The sequence below is a fragment of the Meles meles genome, chromosome 13 (genome assembly GCF_922984935.1).
Source record: "Meles meles chromosome 13, mMelMel3.1 paternal haplotype, whole genome shotgun sequence".
In the NCBI taxonomy this organism is placed as follows: Eukaryota; Metazoa; Chordata; class Mammalia; order Carnivora; family Mustelidae; genus Meles; species Meles meles.
In genome coordinates, this window is record NC_060078.1 from 39,364,868 (window position 1) to 39,380,652 (window position 15,785).

At 45.8% G+C, this 15,785-nt stretch overlaps 1 protein-coding gene across 6 annotated transcripts in view; it reads right to left on the bottom strand.

Annotated features, from left to right (window-relative positions):
- Positions 1–15,262, bottom strand: part of TMEM254 (transmembrane protein 254) — a 41,754-nt gene extending 26,492 nt beyond the window's left edge. For 3 of the 6 annotated variants that reach the window (XR_006821221.1, XR_006821220.1, XR_006821219.1), the window contains exons 1-5: positions 14,728–14,870; positions 12,883–12,986; positions 12,650–12,709; positions 10,682–10,858; positions 1,583–1,708 (exon numbers count right to left, since the gene is read on the bottom strand). Coding sequence is in view for 3 of the 6 variants with exons in the window: in XM_046026884.1 (XP_045882840.1) it covers positions 10,738–10,858; positions 12,650–12,709; positions 12,883–12,986; positions 14,728–14,832 (390 nt within the window). In the remaining 3 variants the exon portion in view is untranslated. Of the gene's footprint in view, positions 1–1,582; positions 1,709–8,917; positions 10,859–12,649; positions 12,710–12,882; positions 12,987–14,727; positions 14,871–15,112 lie in introns of those variants that run through there. The other 3 variants (XM_046026884.1, XM_046026885.1, XM_046026883.1) reach the window with 3 other exon arrangements.
- Positions 15,263–15,785: the final 523 nt, after the last annotated feature.

The window sequence follows — 15,785 nt, forward strand, 5'->3', positions numbered from 1 at the left end:
TGGGTCTAGTACTGACCCATCACTCAGATTTAGTTCTCCCGATGGTTCTGCCTTTACATTGGGTTGTAAGTCTCATATTCTGTTGGTAGGAAATGTAGATTTGTACATTTGTGGAGGGCCATGTGCCAATGTCTCCCATCCAAGTACTAACCAGGCCCGACCCTGCTTAGCTTCCGAGATCAGACAAGATCGGGCGCGTTCAGGGTGGTATGGCCGTAGACCCATGTGCCAATGTCTACAACAATGTTACATGTGCACACCCTTTGACTCCGCAATTCTACTTCCAGGAATCTAGTCCTTAGATAATGAAACGAACGTTCAAAAATGGTATATGGTATTCTAAGGAAATTTTTCAATGAATGAACTCTATCTACATATGCCAGCATGGAATCATGTCCAAGACTTACTGTTGCAAAAAGAAAGCATCCTGGGAGAGCAGAGGAGGGACTGAACCCTGTCTCTCTAAACTCTGAGAGTTCCCTGGTCCACTGAGCAATGGAGAACAGGGCTTTAGGCCCTGGCTTTGTGGCACTGGGCACAATCCCTGGGCTTGAAGGGCAGGTGGAGGCGGCCATGACACCAGTTGGGGGTGATGCTGACAAAAGTCTCTAAGTTCATCTGAGGGCGAGGAGGGACATGCAGCAGGTGCCAGAGACCAGGGCACAGAGGCCCAGACCTACTAATGCCTCCTTCACCAAACATTTCCCGTGAGGGAGCCCCGTCATCATCCCCATTTTACAAATGGGATTGAGAAGGGATAAGAAACCTGCCCAAGATCTCCGTGGACTGCAAAGCCTGCTCTCAACTGTGGATGTGCTCTGGGCTACAGAAAGGCACTTGCTGAGGGGCTGGTCCTCAAGCCAGCTTGTGACCTAAAGTTACCAGGCCTTGGACACTCTAAATCATACTGAAATTGAGAATTTTGCACCCCAAATTTGAAAACCACTGAACTAAGAGGACATAAAAAGGAAGGAAGGAGGGAAGGAAGGAAGAAAGGAAGGGAAGGAGGGAAGGAGGGAAGGAGCGAAGGAGGGAGGGAAAAAAGAAGGAAAAAGAGAGTATAGGCAAGTATCTTTACCCTGGAATAATTCTGCTTTTAACTCAGTTCCCTAGGACTGAAAGGGTAAATGAGTGGAGAGTTTTAAACTGTTCCTACCAGTCACAGATTTTTTTTTATGAAACTTTATGAACCATTTATTCCATTATGAACCTAAAATGTATTGAAGAATTTGTGTGTTGTGAAGCTTAAATGGGAGAGTAGGTCACAGGTTTCCGACTGAGGTATAAATGTAGTTTGTAGACTTAGTGCTCCAGCGATGGCTGTCCCCTCAGGGCTGCCGATGAGCAGGAAGTCCCAGCCCCAGCAGGTAAGCCCAGAAGACAGGGGAGAATTGTGGTGGCTCGATGGCTGGGGCCAAAGCATGATAGGCAGGAATATGTCATTTTGGGTCATTCTTAGTAAGGAAATTTGCCTCAAAGCAGAAATGCTGATTCGGGCTCAGTAAGAGATAAATTTGCTTGTATGGGAGAAGATTAGATAAGAATTTTTAGAATAGACAGAAACTGATCTTTAAATAATTACCAGGCTGGTGAATCCCCAGGTTGCTGTGGTTGATCTGTGTGCCTTCATGAGAAAATATGTCTCTTCGGATCTCAGAACGGAGGGACTGTCAGTGACGTATGTGAGCCCCCACAGTAATGCGCTTCCCTAAAAACAAAACCAAACAAAACGTCAAGCACTGGCCTGGAAGGCAGGATGCAAGGCAGCTGGTTTCCCAGCTCTGCCCCTTACTTGCTGTGTGCATTTGAATCGTTAGCTCACAGTCTGGGCATTAGTCTTCCCCTCTGCGAAGGGAGGTGGTGGATGAGAGGAGCCCAGACCATCTGAGGTTCCCAGCACGATGGCCACTCCTTCCTGCTCTCTACAGCAAGGCCTGGGAAAGCAGCCTTGTTGGCAAGCCTGCGGTCTGCATTCCACCCCACTCCAGTGGGAGGCACCGCATCACCTCACACTCACGACCCAGGCCGGGGAAGGCCTGCCTATCCCAGCAGCCACAAAGGTTGAAGGCAAAATGAGGGGTGGTGGTTAAGATGTGGGGGAGTCAGAGCAACATGTTTCCTCCATCTCAGCTCTGCCTTTTTCTAAAAGTGAGATCTTTGGGAAGCAACTTGCTATCTCTGGTCTGAGTCTCCTCTGCAAAATGGAAATGCTAATAATACCCCAGATAAGATATGTGTAATGCTTGGAACAGTGCTGGGCACATATTACCTAATCAATAATAATTAACATTACTGTTAACATTAATAATATTAATAATTAATAATATTGTTTTTATTATTCAAAGTCAAATCTTAACTTCCTACCTAACGTAGGAATTCTCTCTAGAGCCATACCAGACAAGGGGCTATTCTCATTCCTCTTGAATACTACCAGTGATGGGGAACTCACTCCTTATCCAAGTAAATTGTTTCACTACTGAATAGTGCTTCTGGAATTTTAAGGAATTTTAAAGCTGGAAACTTATAAATCATCTAGTTTAACCACCTCAAGAAGAAACCCAGGTTCGAGAGGTGAAATGATTTGTTCAGTATAGTTATTTGGCAGCTGCTATCCTCTTCTGCCTTCTGGTCTTACCAAGTCCATTTTCCTTAGTGCATCCGAGAGCCTTGGTGTCGCATCCACCAGTGCCCCCCACCCTGCCCAAAGAACAATTCCTGTAGGCCCCAGGCTCTCTGTTCATGCGGTCTCTTCGGATCCCAGGCAATATTAAAGGCTCACTGATACGTCTGTGGACCCCAGAATAAGAACTATTTTGGAACTTCTAAATGATGAAGGTCAAGTTGTCCTTGCTACATTCTGCAAGACAATCCCTTCCCCCTGCCCCAGTATCACAGGGATGATTCCGCTTTGCTCTATTTCTGGGCCCTGCCCCCTCTAGCCCCAGTGGCCTCTTAATCTCCACCTTGATGCCACTTGAAGATGCCTGGTCTCTGGCTTACAGGCCACAAAGGCCAGTGTCCATTTACCTCCCTGCTCCCCCTGGTCTGGGTGTCCTGATTACAGCTGACCTGCTTGGGGTTGTCTTCCCAGGGGCTTCTAGCCAGTCCTTGGTCAGACTCATGTTCAGATGGAAATGTCTTTCCAACTTGATGCCATTTCAAAGAGATATTTCAAATGGATCCCTTGCTTGAAGTACAGATGGAAAACTTTCCAGCAAGGAATTAGATGGTGGAGTCCATTTTGAATACGTATTTCATGGAGCCGTGTACTTCACTGTGAACAGATTAACACCAAGGAATGTTTTCATGCTATGTTTACATCTGTCATCCAGAAACAAAGGGCCATAATGCGCATTACAAGCATAGGCTTTGGGCTCGGAGGGATCCAGGCTTGATTCCTGGCTCTGTCACTCCCCCGCTCTGCTAGAGAGCTACACAATTTCATTAGGCCCCAGTTTTCTAACTGGGAAAATGGGAGCAGCACCTACTTCCTAAGGGTTAGTGAGGTTTAAAGGAAAGAATGCAAGCAAGGCTCTAAATATAATTCCTGGCTCACCGGGGATGTTCAGTGAACATTTGTTCTTATTATTATCAACATAGAAGCCATTCTGTGAGATCCCTGCAGCTTCAAAGGATATCATGGGACCCCTTAAGGAATTCAGGCCTGCGGCCAACAGTGTGTTTTGCAACAGGCGTGACAGGCCACCAGGCCAACACTAGTGACACACAGAACACTGAATTCCATAATAGATTTATTTTCCGTTTCCTAGGAAATGTTCTGTAATACCCAGAGCATAAGCCCAGCAAGCCCGCCAAGACTGCAGATGTGAAAGCTTGGTCAATGCTATAAATGCCCCCATTCCATCGACATATGCAACATATTATTGCTGTATCTTCCATCAATGGCAAGAAAACCCCTAGGTCTGCAGAGTGTTCGCAGTGTTTGTACATTGCTATGGGGACAGTATCAAAGGCAGGCACTCATCCATGGGCAGGATGTGGGGGTTTAGGGCAGCTAACAGGGATGGAAATAATTCTCACTCTTCATGCACCATTCTTGGACAATATGTGTAAAATATTTGGGCGGTGAGGCATGCTGTTGAGAACAAGACTTTGGACCTTTCATGCAACACTGCTGGCAGGCAGCTTCGTGAAATATGGAGGATTCAGAGACCTAGGTTTGCCCTCACATTGTCTGGTTGACATTGGTGGTCACGTGCACTCAGTTTCTTCTTAATGTAAAATGAGTGGGGTGTCCCGCTGAAAATTTCGGCAACCTCTTCCAGCATTCTGATTACAAGTGGACTGCAAGCATAATTTTAGCTCATATCCTGTGTCATTTAATGCCATTCTAAATTGAGCAAAATTAAGGTAGATTTTTGGAGGCATCCAAGTTGAGCTCTGCTAGTTGGCCAGCTTGGACTTTTTCTGTTGTTACCTGTCTTACTCACAGACAGATAGGTTCCAGCTGCTTCTCACACTGTATTGGAGACAGATTTTTTTCCCCCTCCAAGGGAGCAACATGGAATGTGAGCAACTCAGCTTTTGTTGGCAAATTGTTAGATAGTAAATGAAAATCAGATTAAGTTACCAAACTCACACTGTCCTTGAAGTCCTTCTCAAGAAGCCAGATTTTAGTGGTAATTGACATATTGCAACATGATTGGGTCTTTAAGTCCTAATATTTCACAATATGATTCATTAACATTAAAGATACTTGCTCACAAAACAACAATGTACATTTTGCAAGAAGATATGCACGACAACAGGTGGGGATTGTTGCCTGGGAATGGGGGCAGAGGGGACATGGGGATAAGAGGAAATAAAATAAGGGAGTAGACACAGAGACTCAAAGGGACGATGAAACTCACCCATGGTGACATAGGTAATAAGTACTGTAACAATGTGAACAGAGCGGTCACTCAAAAGCCAAGGACCCTACTCCATTCCACTGTGATGCCTTTCACTCTTCAGCAGAAACATCATAAAGGACTGCAATGTGACTTACTATTCAATCGGTTCTCTCAGAGGGTTGCTATGTTTTTTACTTTGGAAAGTAAAGTACCTGCAAATTTCCCTCCTTTCTTCCCCGCCCTCAGAGAGAGCTCCAGCAGGGGAGGGGCAGAGAGAGAATCTTAAGCAGGCTCCGCGCTCAGTGCAGAGCCTGATGTGGGGCTCGATCTCACCACGCTCAGATCATGACCTGAGCTGAAACTAATGTCAAATGCTTAACCAACTGAGCCACCCAGGCACCCCTGCAGGATTACCTCTTATGGAGCTTTTTCTTATTTGACAGAGATCACAAGTAGGCAGAGAGGCAGGCAGAGAGTGGGGTGGGAAGCAGGCTCCCTGCTGAGCAGAGAGCCTGATATGGGGCTTGATCCCAGGGTCCTGGGATCATGACCTGAGCCAAAGGCAGAAGCTTTAACCCACTGAGCCACCCAAGCGCCTCAAGGAGCATTTTCTTTATTAGATCTTGTCTTTTTTTTTTTTTGGATTATTTCATTTCCCAGTCGTAAGAAAGTTAAAATAAATTCATTCAACTTATGTTTTCTGAGGTTATATCAGGGGAACAGTTTCATTTCATTGAGATTTTAGAGGACTCTAGAGGGTTAAAAAGTGGAAAGTTTTTCAAAATTTCATTCTTAGCTCGACATACCACTTTCCTGGGGATGGGCCCCCCAAATCCTATGTCAGATGTTTTGTGAAAGAGCCTTGGCCCATTTTTGTCTGGAAAATCTACTCCATGGTGGGTATCTATTGGAGGAACTGACACCTAAGGAAAAGGCAAAATAAAAATATGTATTTGCTTTCATTTGCAAAATTACACACAGGAGAGATAAATCAAAATTAATGATATCTGTTACTGGTAAGGGTAAATAAAAGGGTAAATAAAGGATAGATAAAAGAATAAGATTGGATTTTCCCTGTTGCCTTCTTTTTTTAGAATATCCTTAAAAAGGTATATTTGTGGATATATAATAATAAATATATAACATAATATACTTTTGTATTTTTCAGTGTATCTATGAGTAAATTATTTATGAGTCCTTTTCCTGTCTCATTGATATGCACAGAAACCTTATAAAAAGCTAACTAGGCCTCTTTTTTTCTTCTTACGGAGGGTCTCATGGTGTAGTGTAGACCTGACTAGTGTTGTGGGGGTGGTCCCCACATGCCTGAGGCCTAGGGAATGCTTCTCTATATTATAGATGCCATTACCCTCATTTATAGTAACATCAAGATTTCAAATTTTGGTGGCAATTTTTATTAACTAATTTCTGTTTACTAGGAACATCTTGTTCAACAGCTTTGTACAAAGAAAAAGTGAAAAGTTCTTTCCTTAGAGAAAAGCTAGATCTGAGCAGTGGAAGAAATGCCCCTGAAGCCAAGTCCCAAGTCCTTGAAGGGGAATGATAGAGACTGGAGCTGGAGGCAGGGATGGTGATTAAAAATGCTACACATGGTAAGCCTGGGAGCTCAATATCCTGACCTTGTGGCTTCCAAGACCTTGGGCTTGATAGATCAGGAGCCACAGGTGCAGAACATGTGCTCTCCTCTTCCATTTCTGCCCCAAGGTAACCCCTAGACTCATTGTAATGCACTTGCATTGCGGGTACAGCCCCACCCCCCCGCCCCCGGAGAAAGCCTCCCCAGACCATTCTGGAACCAAGCTTGCAGGGTCAAAAACTTCCCTACCCAAACTGTGGGAGGAGTTTCCCAAAAGACTGGAAGCAGCCTCCTATAGAGACCACCCCACTGTACTTCACAGCTCTTTGCAGCCCAGATAGATCCAGTAATATCCAATTCCAAAACAACTTAAAGGAACCCGCCTGCTCTCCCACCTTGAGAGCACACTTTACTGTAATAAACTGCTTTGTGCTTGCTACTATCCCACTGGTTGTCTTTATTAGAGCATGGAAACCCACGTAAATCTTTTCATGGGGCATCCAAGGACCGAGACCTCCATGCATACAATGCACTGTCCCACCCCTGACACCGTCATGAACATTTCCCTGAATAGTATTAGGGTGCCAAACGCATTTTCCCTAATCCACCTTCTTGATTCACTACAAACAAAAATGAGGCAATGAATATACTCAATCCTGTTAAGAAAGTTTAGAAGCCACCTTAAAATGTTTATAGAAATTACAAATACGGGGGCGGGGGGGTGCACCTGGGTGGCTCAGTCTGTTACACATCTGCCTTCAGCTCAGGTCATGATCCCAGAGTCCTGGAATCAAGTACCACACTGGGCTCCTTGCTCAGCAGGGAGCCTGCTTCTTCCTCTGCCTGCTACTCCCCCTGCTTGTGCTCTTTCGCTCTGACAAAATTATTTTTAAGAAAGAAGAAATTTCAGATACAGTATTTTGGATACAATCTTCAAGTATCTAATGTGGGATCAGGATAGATTCTTCGTCATAGAGAAGTGTGAAATAAAATTATAGTTTCTCACTGTCCAACATTCCCAATTTGATGTGGATACTCCACCTTGTAGAGAGGTCTCATACATTTACAGATTTATTACTCGGCTGCCCTATTAGCAACTTTTTGCCTGTGCCAATAAGAGAACGAGATAACTGACATTTATGCTGAACCAAGAGCTTTGATTAACAAGGCTCCAGAAAGGGCCCAGGCAGAGATAAAAATGTGACCACATTGTGTTCTCTATCAAAGGCAGGTTCTCCAACTTCTCTTCTGTGTTTTCAGACCCTCCACGTAAATATGTAGGGCTCTCAAATGGCAAGTTGTTTTGCTCAAGAACCTCTTTACATACCTGGAATACGACCTCTTAAGCCCAAGCCTTGTTTTAAAACCTTGGCTTAAAAAACATGTTTAGACGTGGCTCGCATGGGGTCCTGAACAAGCGGGATGTTTACAAGGAAACACTGCACACTGGCCTATTACCCTTGAAGTGCTGAGGTCATTAGTCATGGGTTTTTCCATCAGTCTTTTCTTTTTTGTTCTTCCAAACCATATGGGCTCCTGACATCTTCGGGGTAGGCGCAGGAGGTAAGAAAATAGTTTAATTTGTCTGCCTTCCTGAGTTGCTTCCACTGAGATGCCTCTGGTCTTTTCTTATTTGAACTCAACAAGGATGTTTCTCCCACATCCCCATTACAGCTTCAGTACAAAGACAATGTCTCCATTTCTGTTCATTTTTTGCTTCACAGACTTAACGTCTACGCTCCTGGGCTGCAGAGGATGGGAGAAACACAACCTCCAGCTGGAGTCTGGACTCTGAGATGGCTTACTTCACCTCGATGGGATGCAGTTTATGGGACTATAAAATGACCCTCACCATTTGCTCATTAAGATTCTATTTTGCTGGGGCGCCTGGGTGGCTCAGTGGATTAAGCCGCTGCCTTCGGCTCAGGTCATGATCTCAGGGTTCTGGGATCGAGTCCCGCATCGGGCTCTCTGCTCTGCAGGGAGCCTGCTTCCTCCTCTCTCTCTGCCTGCCTCTCTGCCTACTTGTGATCTCTCTCTCTGTCAAATAAATAAATAAAATCTTTAAAAAAAAAAAAAAAAAGATTCTATTTTGCTTAAGTCATGATAATACCCCAAATGAGATGATAGGATTTTATACTTCTGGCATTTAAGAAGTAAAAGTACTCCTCTCACTTGCTGCATGGATTGCATCAGGTGCTAAACAAATGAAAACGAAAGGAGGACAAATGCTGCAATGAAAGGAGACACTCATGTCCACCCGTGAGACAGTGCGCGTGGAGTGAAGTGGGCTCGGGGCAGCTCTGTAAATACAATGAGGGTCACATGCTCTACAACAAGGGCATGCTATCTTATCAGTGAAAAAAGTCTTGATATTTGAACTGTACAAACAGTTCCATACTAGAATCTACTTGGAAAAAAGCAGAATCAAATGACAGTATAACAAAATGGACATACAAAAAAAGCATTTGAATAGAGAAGACAATTCACAGCATTTATTCAAGTTAATTCATTTCACTCAATCTGCCATAGTGTTGCTGTCACCATTCATATTACTGTCACTACTGTTTCTTTTTCAAGAGGACCATGCTTTTAAAAACTCTGTTGGATTTCCATGTTTAACTCGATGGTTAAAAATTTTCTTCTTGGGGCACCTGGGTGGTTCAGTGGGTTAAGTGTCTGCTTTTGGCTCAGGTCATGATCCCAGGGTCCTGGGATTGAGCACCGTATTGGGCTCCCTGCTCAGTGGGGAGCCTGCTTCTCTCTCCCACTCCCCCCTGCTTGTGCTCTGTCAAATAACTAAAATCTTTAAAAAAAATTTTTTTCTCTACCAAAAGGCAATCCCTTCATGACAAGAAAAACAGGAAAAACTGAAATTTATTTATAGAAAGTCATCTCCCCCAAAAGTAATTCATAGTCCAGAATGTTTCAGGGTTGTACTTTTACGTGGGGTCTCTTTTTGGCGGCAAAGGGCTCTCAAAAATGTTTGCTTAAAATAGAAAACGTGCCCTACTGCATCATAGAAGGAAGATACGGTCTAGTCCCTAGAGAACTAGGGACTGCCTAGGTGGTCCTCCAAGCAACGAACCCTAGTGGCTCCTAGGTGACAGAGTCATTCTGCCAAGGTCAGGGAACAGAGTCAGTGACCCTCCTGCCCTGACCAGTCAGTAGTTAAAAAGTTCTACCCAGATGAATGGGAGAGGTAGTCACTAGCTTCCAGTTCAAATTTCTAGCTCAGGAACATCTGTGTTTGAGTAAGCCAGAGCTGGAGGGAGATGATACAGAGTACAGAGAAAATGACTAAGAATGGGAAAGTGTGAAAAAGACACAGGTTTCCTACCAGGGACCCTGAGAAAGGGGGCACCACCAGTCAAGGGCAGTCCTGTGCTTTTCTTTGAGAAGGAAATACACTGAGTAGGTTCTATAGTTTTCATAGAACCACTGGAATGATACTGAACAAATGGAAAGTTAATACAGTTTTCGGTCTGTGGTTCAGAAAACACTGACAGAACACCTGCGTGTAAGGCAATGGGACAGGTGCTGAAAAAAAAAAATCAAGGCTAAGATGTGATCCTGACTGGAAGGAGCCATCTAGCAGTGGCCATCAGACCCCTGCACACCACAGAGTGCTGTGTCCTTGGGGCCATGCGGAGAGAAGGATGGCTTCTGGGTAGCTCAATCAGGGAAGGCATTTCCAATCCTCTCCTCTAGGTACCCAGCATGTCCTCTGTGCCTCCAGGTTACTGCTGGGCCTGGCCCATTCCATGCACTTGCTTATCTTCCTTATCTTTCTTGGTGTGTGAGAGATGAAGTTTGAGAGGATAAGATCCTGCTTCCCAGGTGCCTAGTGCGTGTGGAATTGATGTGCTGTGGAAATGTCACTCTGTTTTGGTTCGGAAAGGTGGAAAACATTGGGAGAAGGGAGAGCTAAGATGGGGCAGTAAGGGTATGGTGTCTCGGTCAGAAGGTGGGAGCAAAGTTATACCAAGAAGCCGTTTTAGTACAAGCTTAAACCAGATGACACAAGGAGCACGAACACCGCCAGGAACCTCAAGAAGGTAGCTGGAAGCCCTTGGCCAAACAGGTGAGTTTACAGAACTGGGAAGTTTAAATCCTCTCCTACCATCTAGTCAAGCTCAATCAGAGCATATGAAAGAATAATGAATAACTAAAGGGTCTTAAATTGCTGGAAAAGTAGAAAGATAAGTAAACTCAGCATCCCCCTCCTCACCCCAAAACAGTGCAGCTGAATGTCAAAAGTGTAAAGAAAGCTTTTGGATATCTTCTTTAAGTCTGTTTCTGGCGTTTTGGTCTGTAAGCTATCAAGATGGAGAGAGATGCTATCCCAAAGAGGAAAGTTTGTAGGAACCAGAGTAGTTGAGCCCGACCATCTGTGATGCCTTTAGACCTAAAAAAAAAAAAAACAAAAAGAAAAACTCAGCCACCAGAATTTTAATGTTGCGGTTTCGAAAGAGTTATTGTCTTCCATTAAAAAAAAAAAAAAAAAAAGTATTCCTTCTATTTACTTTCATTAGGTTTATTTTGCTATTTTCCTCCAGCTTCTAAACTCGCACGGTTTATTTTCATTTTTCTTGTGCATTTAGGATGGTACACTCTTCCCTCGGATGCAGTGTGGCTACTGCCTAGGGCACGATATTATTAAACCATTTCTCATGAGATTCTGAAGAGCAGATAAGGTTAAAAAGCTCCAGAACCAGGATGGCTTTAGATGAAGTGTTTTGAAAGTAGAGCTAATGTAAATTCTAGCTTGTCAACAACTGGCTGCGACGCTAGGAAAGTCACTCATTCTCTCTCAGAATCTGTTTCCTCCTCTGAAACACAGGAGTATCAGGGCTCAGTCAGTTAAGTGTCTGCCTTCAGCTCAGAATCCTGATCCCAGAGTCCTGGGACTGAGTTCCTCATCAGGCTCCCCATTCAGTTGGGAGTCTGCTTCTCCCCCTCCCCATCCCTTGTGCTCTCTCTTTCAAATAAATTAAAAAAAAAAAATCTTAAAAAAAAAAGAAAAAGAAAAATAGGAAGATCAGTATTTATCTCAGCAAGTTTTGAGATGATTTATGAAATAACATACACGAAGTACGTAGTAAAAGGCTGACACCTTGTTGCAGTCATTCAAGCTAAACCACTTAAAACAAAGCTCAAAAGAAAATGACCCAACTACAGTGAATGGCTTGCTAGTCTCATCTGTATATAAAGTCTCATGTGGATGACTTCTAATTTAAAACAAAATTTAAAAACAATATATGCAGAAATGATACAATTTTCTGTACTAATAGATTAAAAGAGAAAAATCATATGATCATCCTGATAAATGCAGAAGCATTTGAAAAATGCTTCCGTTCTGAATATAAGTTCTCAGCAAACTCAGAAATAGGATGGAACTTCCTTATTCTGACAGAGGTGGTCTGCATGACCCTAGAAAAAACACGAGGCAAAATGTTGAGAGCTTTTCCTTTAATCAGCAACAATGGAAGGGCCATGATGTATGAGAAATTCATGTTCTTGCAGTATTACTTATAATAATAAAAATGAGAGACCTAAAAGTCTATGGGGAGGGGGTGTGAAATACACTAAGGCACATCCACATCATAGAATACTGCGCCACCAAAAAAATGAATGAGGTAAATTCACTGGTCCAGACATGGAAAAAGAGGGCTTCCTGCTCAGCAGGGAGCCTGCTTCCCCATCTCCCTCTGCTGCTCCCCATGCTTGTGCTCTCTCGCTCTCTCTGAGGAAGGAAGGAAGGAAGGAAAGAGGGAGGAGGGAGGGAAAAACTCCCCCCAATCAGAGATCCCGAAAGGAAACAGCCCGTGGCGGGCTGGAGGAAGCATCTGAAGGAACCATCAAGGGAACTACAGAAGGGGGATCCCTAATGATGGCTGGCTTCTCAAAACTCCACCAGGACCCCTGGGGAAAAAAAAAAGCCACCACCTGGTATGCAACATCCATAGCTCCTAGCTGCCTGACCCTGTTTCCCCTAACTGCTCCCACCCCAATGGGCCACAAGCTGCTGTTGCTAGCAAATAGGAAAAAGAGGGGGCCTGGGAGAGAAGCCACCAACTATACTCTCTTCCCCACAGCAGGCTCCTGAGCCCCAGCTGGATGATTATTTAAATGTGGCTACTCTCAACTTATATTAGATCCAAGAGAAAAACGATAAAGCGCTATTAAAAACACCTACTTGCACAAAACCATGGCGTACAGGGACTCTCCCACGTGAATCAGCCAGGCAAGCCAATACCTGAAACAAAGTCAGCCTAGTTTAAGGTGATGAAATCTAACACAGAAACCTCAAAAAGGTGCCTTAATATGAACCAGCAACACTCTCACATAGCTTAAGGCAAGTGTAGGCCTTCTAGATATACAGCAAGACTGAGCTGCAGGGTCCACATCCCATTTCCAGAGCCCTCTTACCCATTGTGCAGGAAGGTATGATGATGGTCCACCAAGTACTGAGTGAAGAGCCCCAAGGGCCCGAGGCTCTGATAAGGGATACTCTGGGGCCAGAAAACAACCCACTGCAAGAGAACCAGAAACACAAAATACCTATTAAGTCACTTATATCGGCAAATGTTTATTTTTGAGAGACTATGAAACAATCCTGATTCTACAAGAAAAAACTAGTGATGAAACAAACTCTGAACCAAGTCATCTGTGCTTTCATTCTCCACTTCTGCTGTTTTATAAAAGCTATTCCAGGGGGAGATTTATGGGGAGGAAGCTATATGGTTTTCAGACTCAGTACCCAGGCTGGATGACTTCTATACTAAGTGAATTCCACCCAAAATATTATTTTATACAGATTGTTAATAAACTTTAGGTTCCTGTGCCCTGGATAGTTTCTTCATTGCAGAAGCTATGGCTTGAGCCAAACAACAATTTAATTTCAAATCCTTTTTCCTTCTTTCACTTCTACATCTAAAACTGGGAATGAGGGCGCCTGGGTGGCTCAGTGGGTTAAGCCTCTGCCTTCCGCGTGGGTCAGGATTTCAGGGTCCTAGGATCGAGGCCCACAGGGGGCTCTCTGCTCAGCAGGGAGCCTGCTTCCCCCTTTCTCTCTGCCTGCCTCTCTGCCTACTTGTGACCTCTCTCTTTGTCAAATAAATAAATAATCTTAAAAAAAATAAAACTGGGAATGATCCACTTCACAGAGTTGGAAAATAAGAACGTCAAGCTTGTGAAGTGCTAATAGCAAATACTTAATCCCATTAGGTTTTTGTCATCTGAGCAACTTCCCCTTAGTCTCTATATTATAATCACTGCCAGCTGAGGTTTTTCTGAGAATTAAGTGCCAACAGGTCCAAAATTTATTGTCCCATTCAGATCTCAGCCAAGAGCTGTACTCCTTCTCCCATTACGTCTTACGCATCTCAAATTTAAAGAAAGCATAAAATATCACTGCACCCTCCAAAACCAAAAGGAAGGGGCAGCACCTGCTAGCTCCATAATATCCTAAATTGAATGCTACCCAATTTCATAATATCCCAATAATGCCAGCTCCATGGTATCCCGATTTGCAGTCCCCAAAGCTTTCCTCCATCTATTTTCTGGTCAGGAACACAGAATCGTAGAACAGAAACGCACCTTTGAAACATTTCAGTTCAACACCATTTTACGTATGAGGAAATCAGAGCCAAGCGGAGCAGACTTGACAGCAAACACCACTGCGGACCCGGCAACACATTTCTAAGCCCCAGTGTCCAGGATCTCCTGGTCAAGATTAAACAGATGAGCCTCTCTTCACTTAGGTCGCTCCCCAACTTAGTTCCCAACTACTTTTCAGGTGTCTTCCCTATCATCCTTTAAACGAACTCTGTCAGCCGGACAAAAGTCGCTTCTCCTCTCAGCAGAGATCCTGTCTTCTTAATTCCACATCTACGCCACGACATTGACAAACGCCCTATCCCTCCTTTAGGTCTAACCCCATTTTCCAAACCCCGTTTCCCAACTGCCTCGCGCCCTCTGCTTCGGAACCCCTATCCTGCCCGACCCCGCCCACCGCAGCCTGTCAGCGTGACTTCCCCCTCGGCGAACTCCGCTCTCTCTCGGTTGAGTCGTAGTGACCGCGGAGAGACGAGGACGCAAAGGAAAAGACGCTAGAGCAGAAACCAACCAGCAAGCCCACCGACCTCCCGCGCACGCTAGTAACCTAGGCAACCGCAGAGGGCGCAGCCGCAAAACCTCGCTACTAGGGCGCCTCTCGCCCTACGAGGGCCCGGCGGGCCAAAAGAGATGCGCCACGCCAGCCGCACGCCTCACCGCGAAATAGCCCAGTGCCAGAACGGTGACCAGCGAAGGCAAACGTCTTGCCGGACGGAAGTAGGCGGCAGCAGGCCTGCCGACCTCGGACCTCGTCACCACCATCTTGAAAGACCTACTGAGTCTTGGGATGGGGAGCAGTGCCCGCCCCCACTCCCATACCGAGAAAGCCTGAACAACTGGTTTCGCGGGACTGCGGCAAGAGGCGGAAGGCGCAGACAAGTGCGCCGGCGTCTTCTTCCCCTGCCTGGTCCTCTCTCCCCTTGGGCTCCGGACGCGCAGAACCGAATTGCGCCTGCGCGACCCCTCGGTCTGCTGACGGGGGTTCCGCGTTGCGGCGACCGCCCGCTGCTCTCGGACTGCGCTCCGCTGGAGCTGCCCTTACCGTGTAATACCCGAAGGAGAGGGTGATGACAGTGAACCAGAACAGACTGCCTCTCTGGAAGTACGCCTTACCGCCCGCCGCCGTCCCCATTGTTGCGGCACATCTGCGAGAACTCGAGACTGGGCTCTCCGCGGCCCGGGGGTGGGGCAGGCGGGGCGGGGCTCCGGCGGGCGCTCCTCCCCGCTCCCCGCTCCCGCCTCCTTCCCTGGACCCTAAGACCCCCGCGGGGTGGGGAACACCGGCAACCGGGCTCGCTGGGCTCTGGCCCGCCGGGTTGGGAGACTCCCCTCTGTGAGTGGCACTTACCCGGGTTTAGGAGAAAGGTGTTGGAGTAGATGATACTTCCGCCTCCAATAACCGAGTCCGGGAGAAGTGATGCTCTGCCTCTCCGTTAATGAAGATGTGTGGAACCACCCTGCGCGGGATTTAGGAGCGGGGCCTGTGGGATAGACGACCTGGGTCTAAGTCCTAGCTCTCCTACGCATTTGGGCCTAAGCGTACACTAGTCACTGTTAACAAAAATTAAACTGAGTGGGGCACCTGGGTGGCTCAGTGGGTTAAAGCCTCTGCCTTCGGCTCAGGTCAGGATCCCAGGATCGTGGGATCGAGCCCCACATCGGGCTCTCTGTTCAGCAGGGAGCCTGCTTCCTCCTCTCTCTCTGCCTGCCTCTCT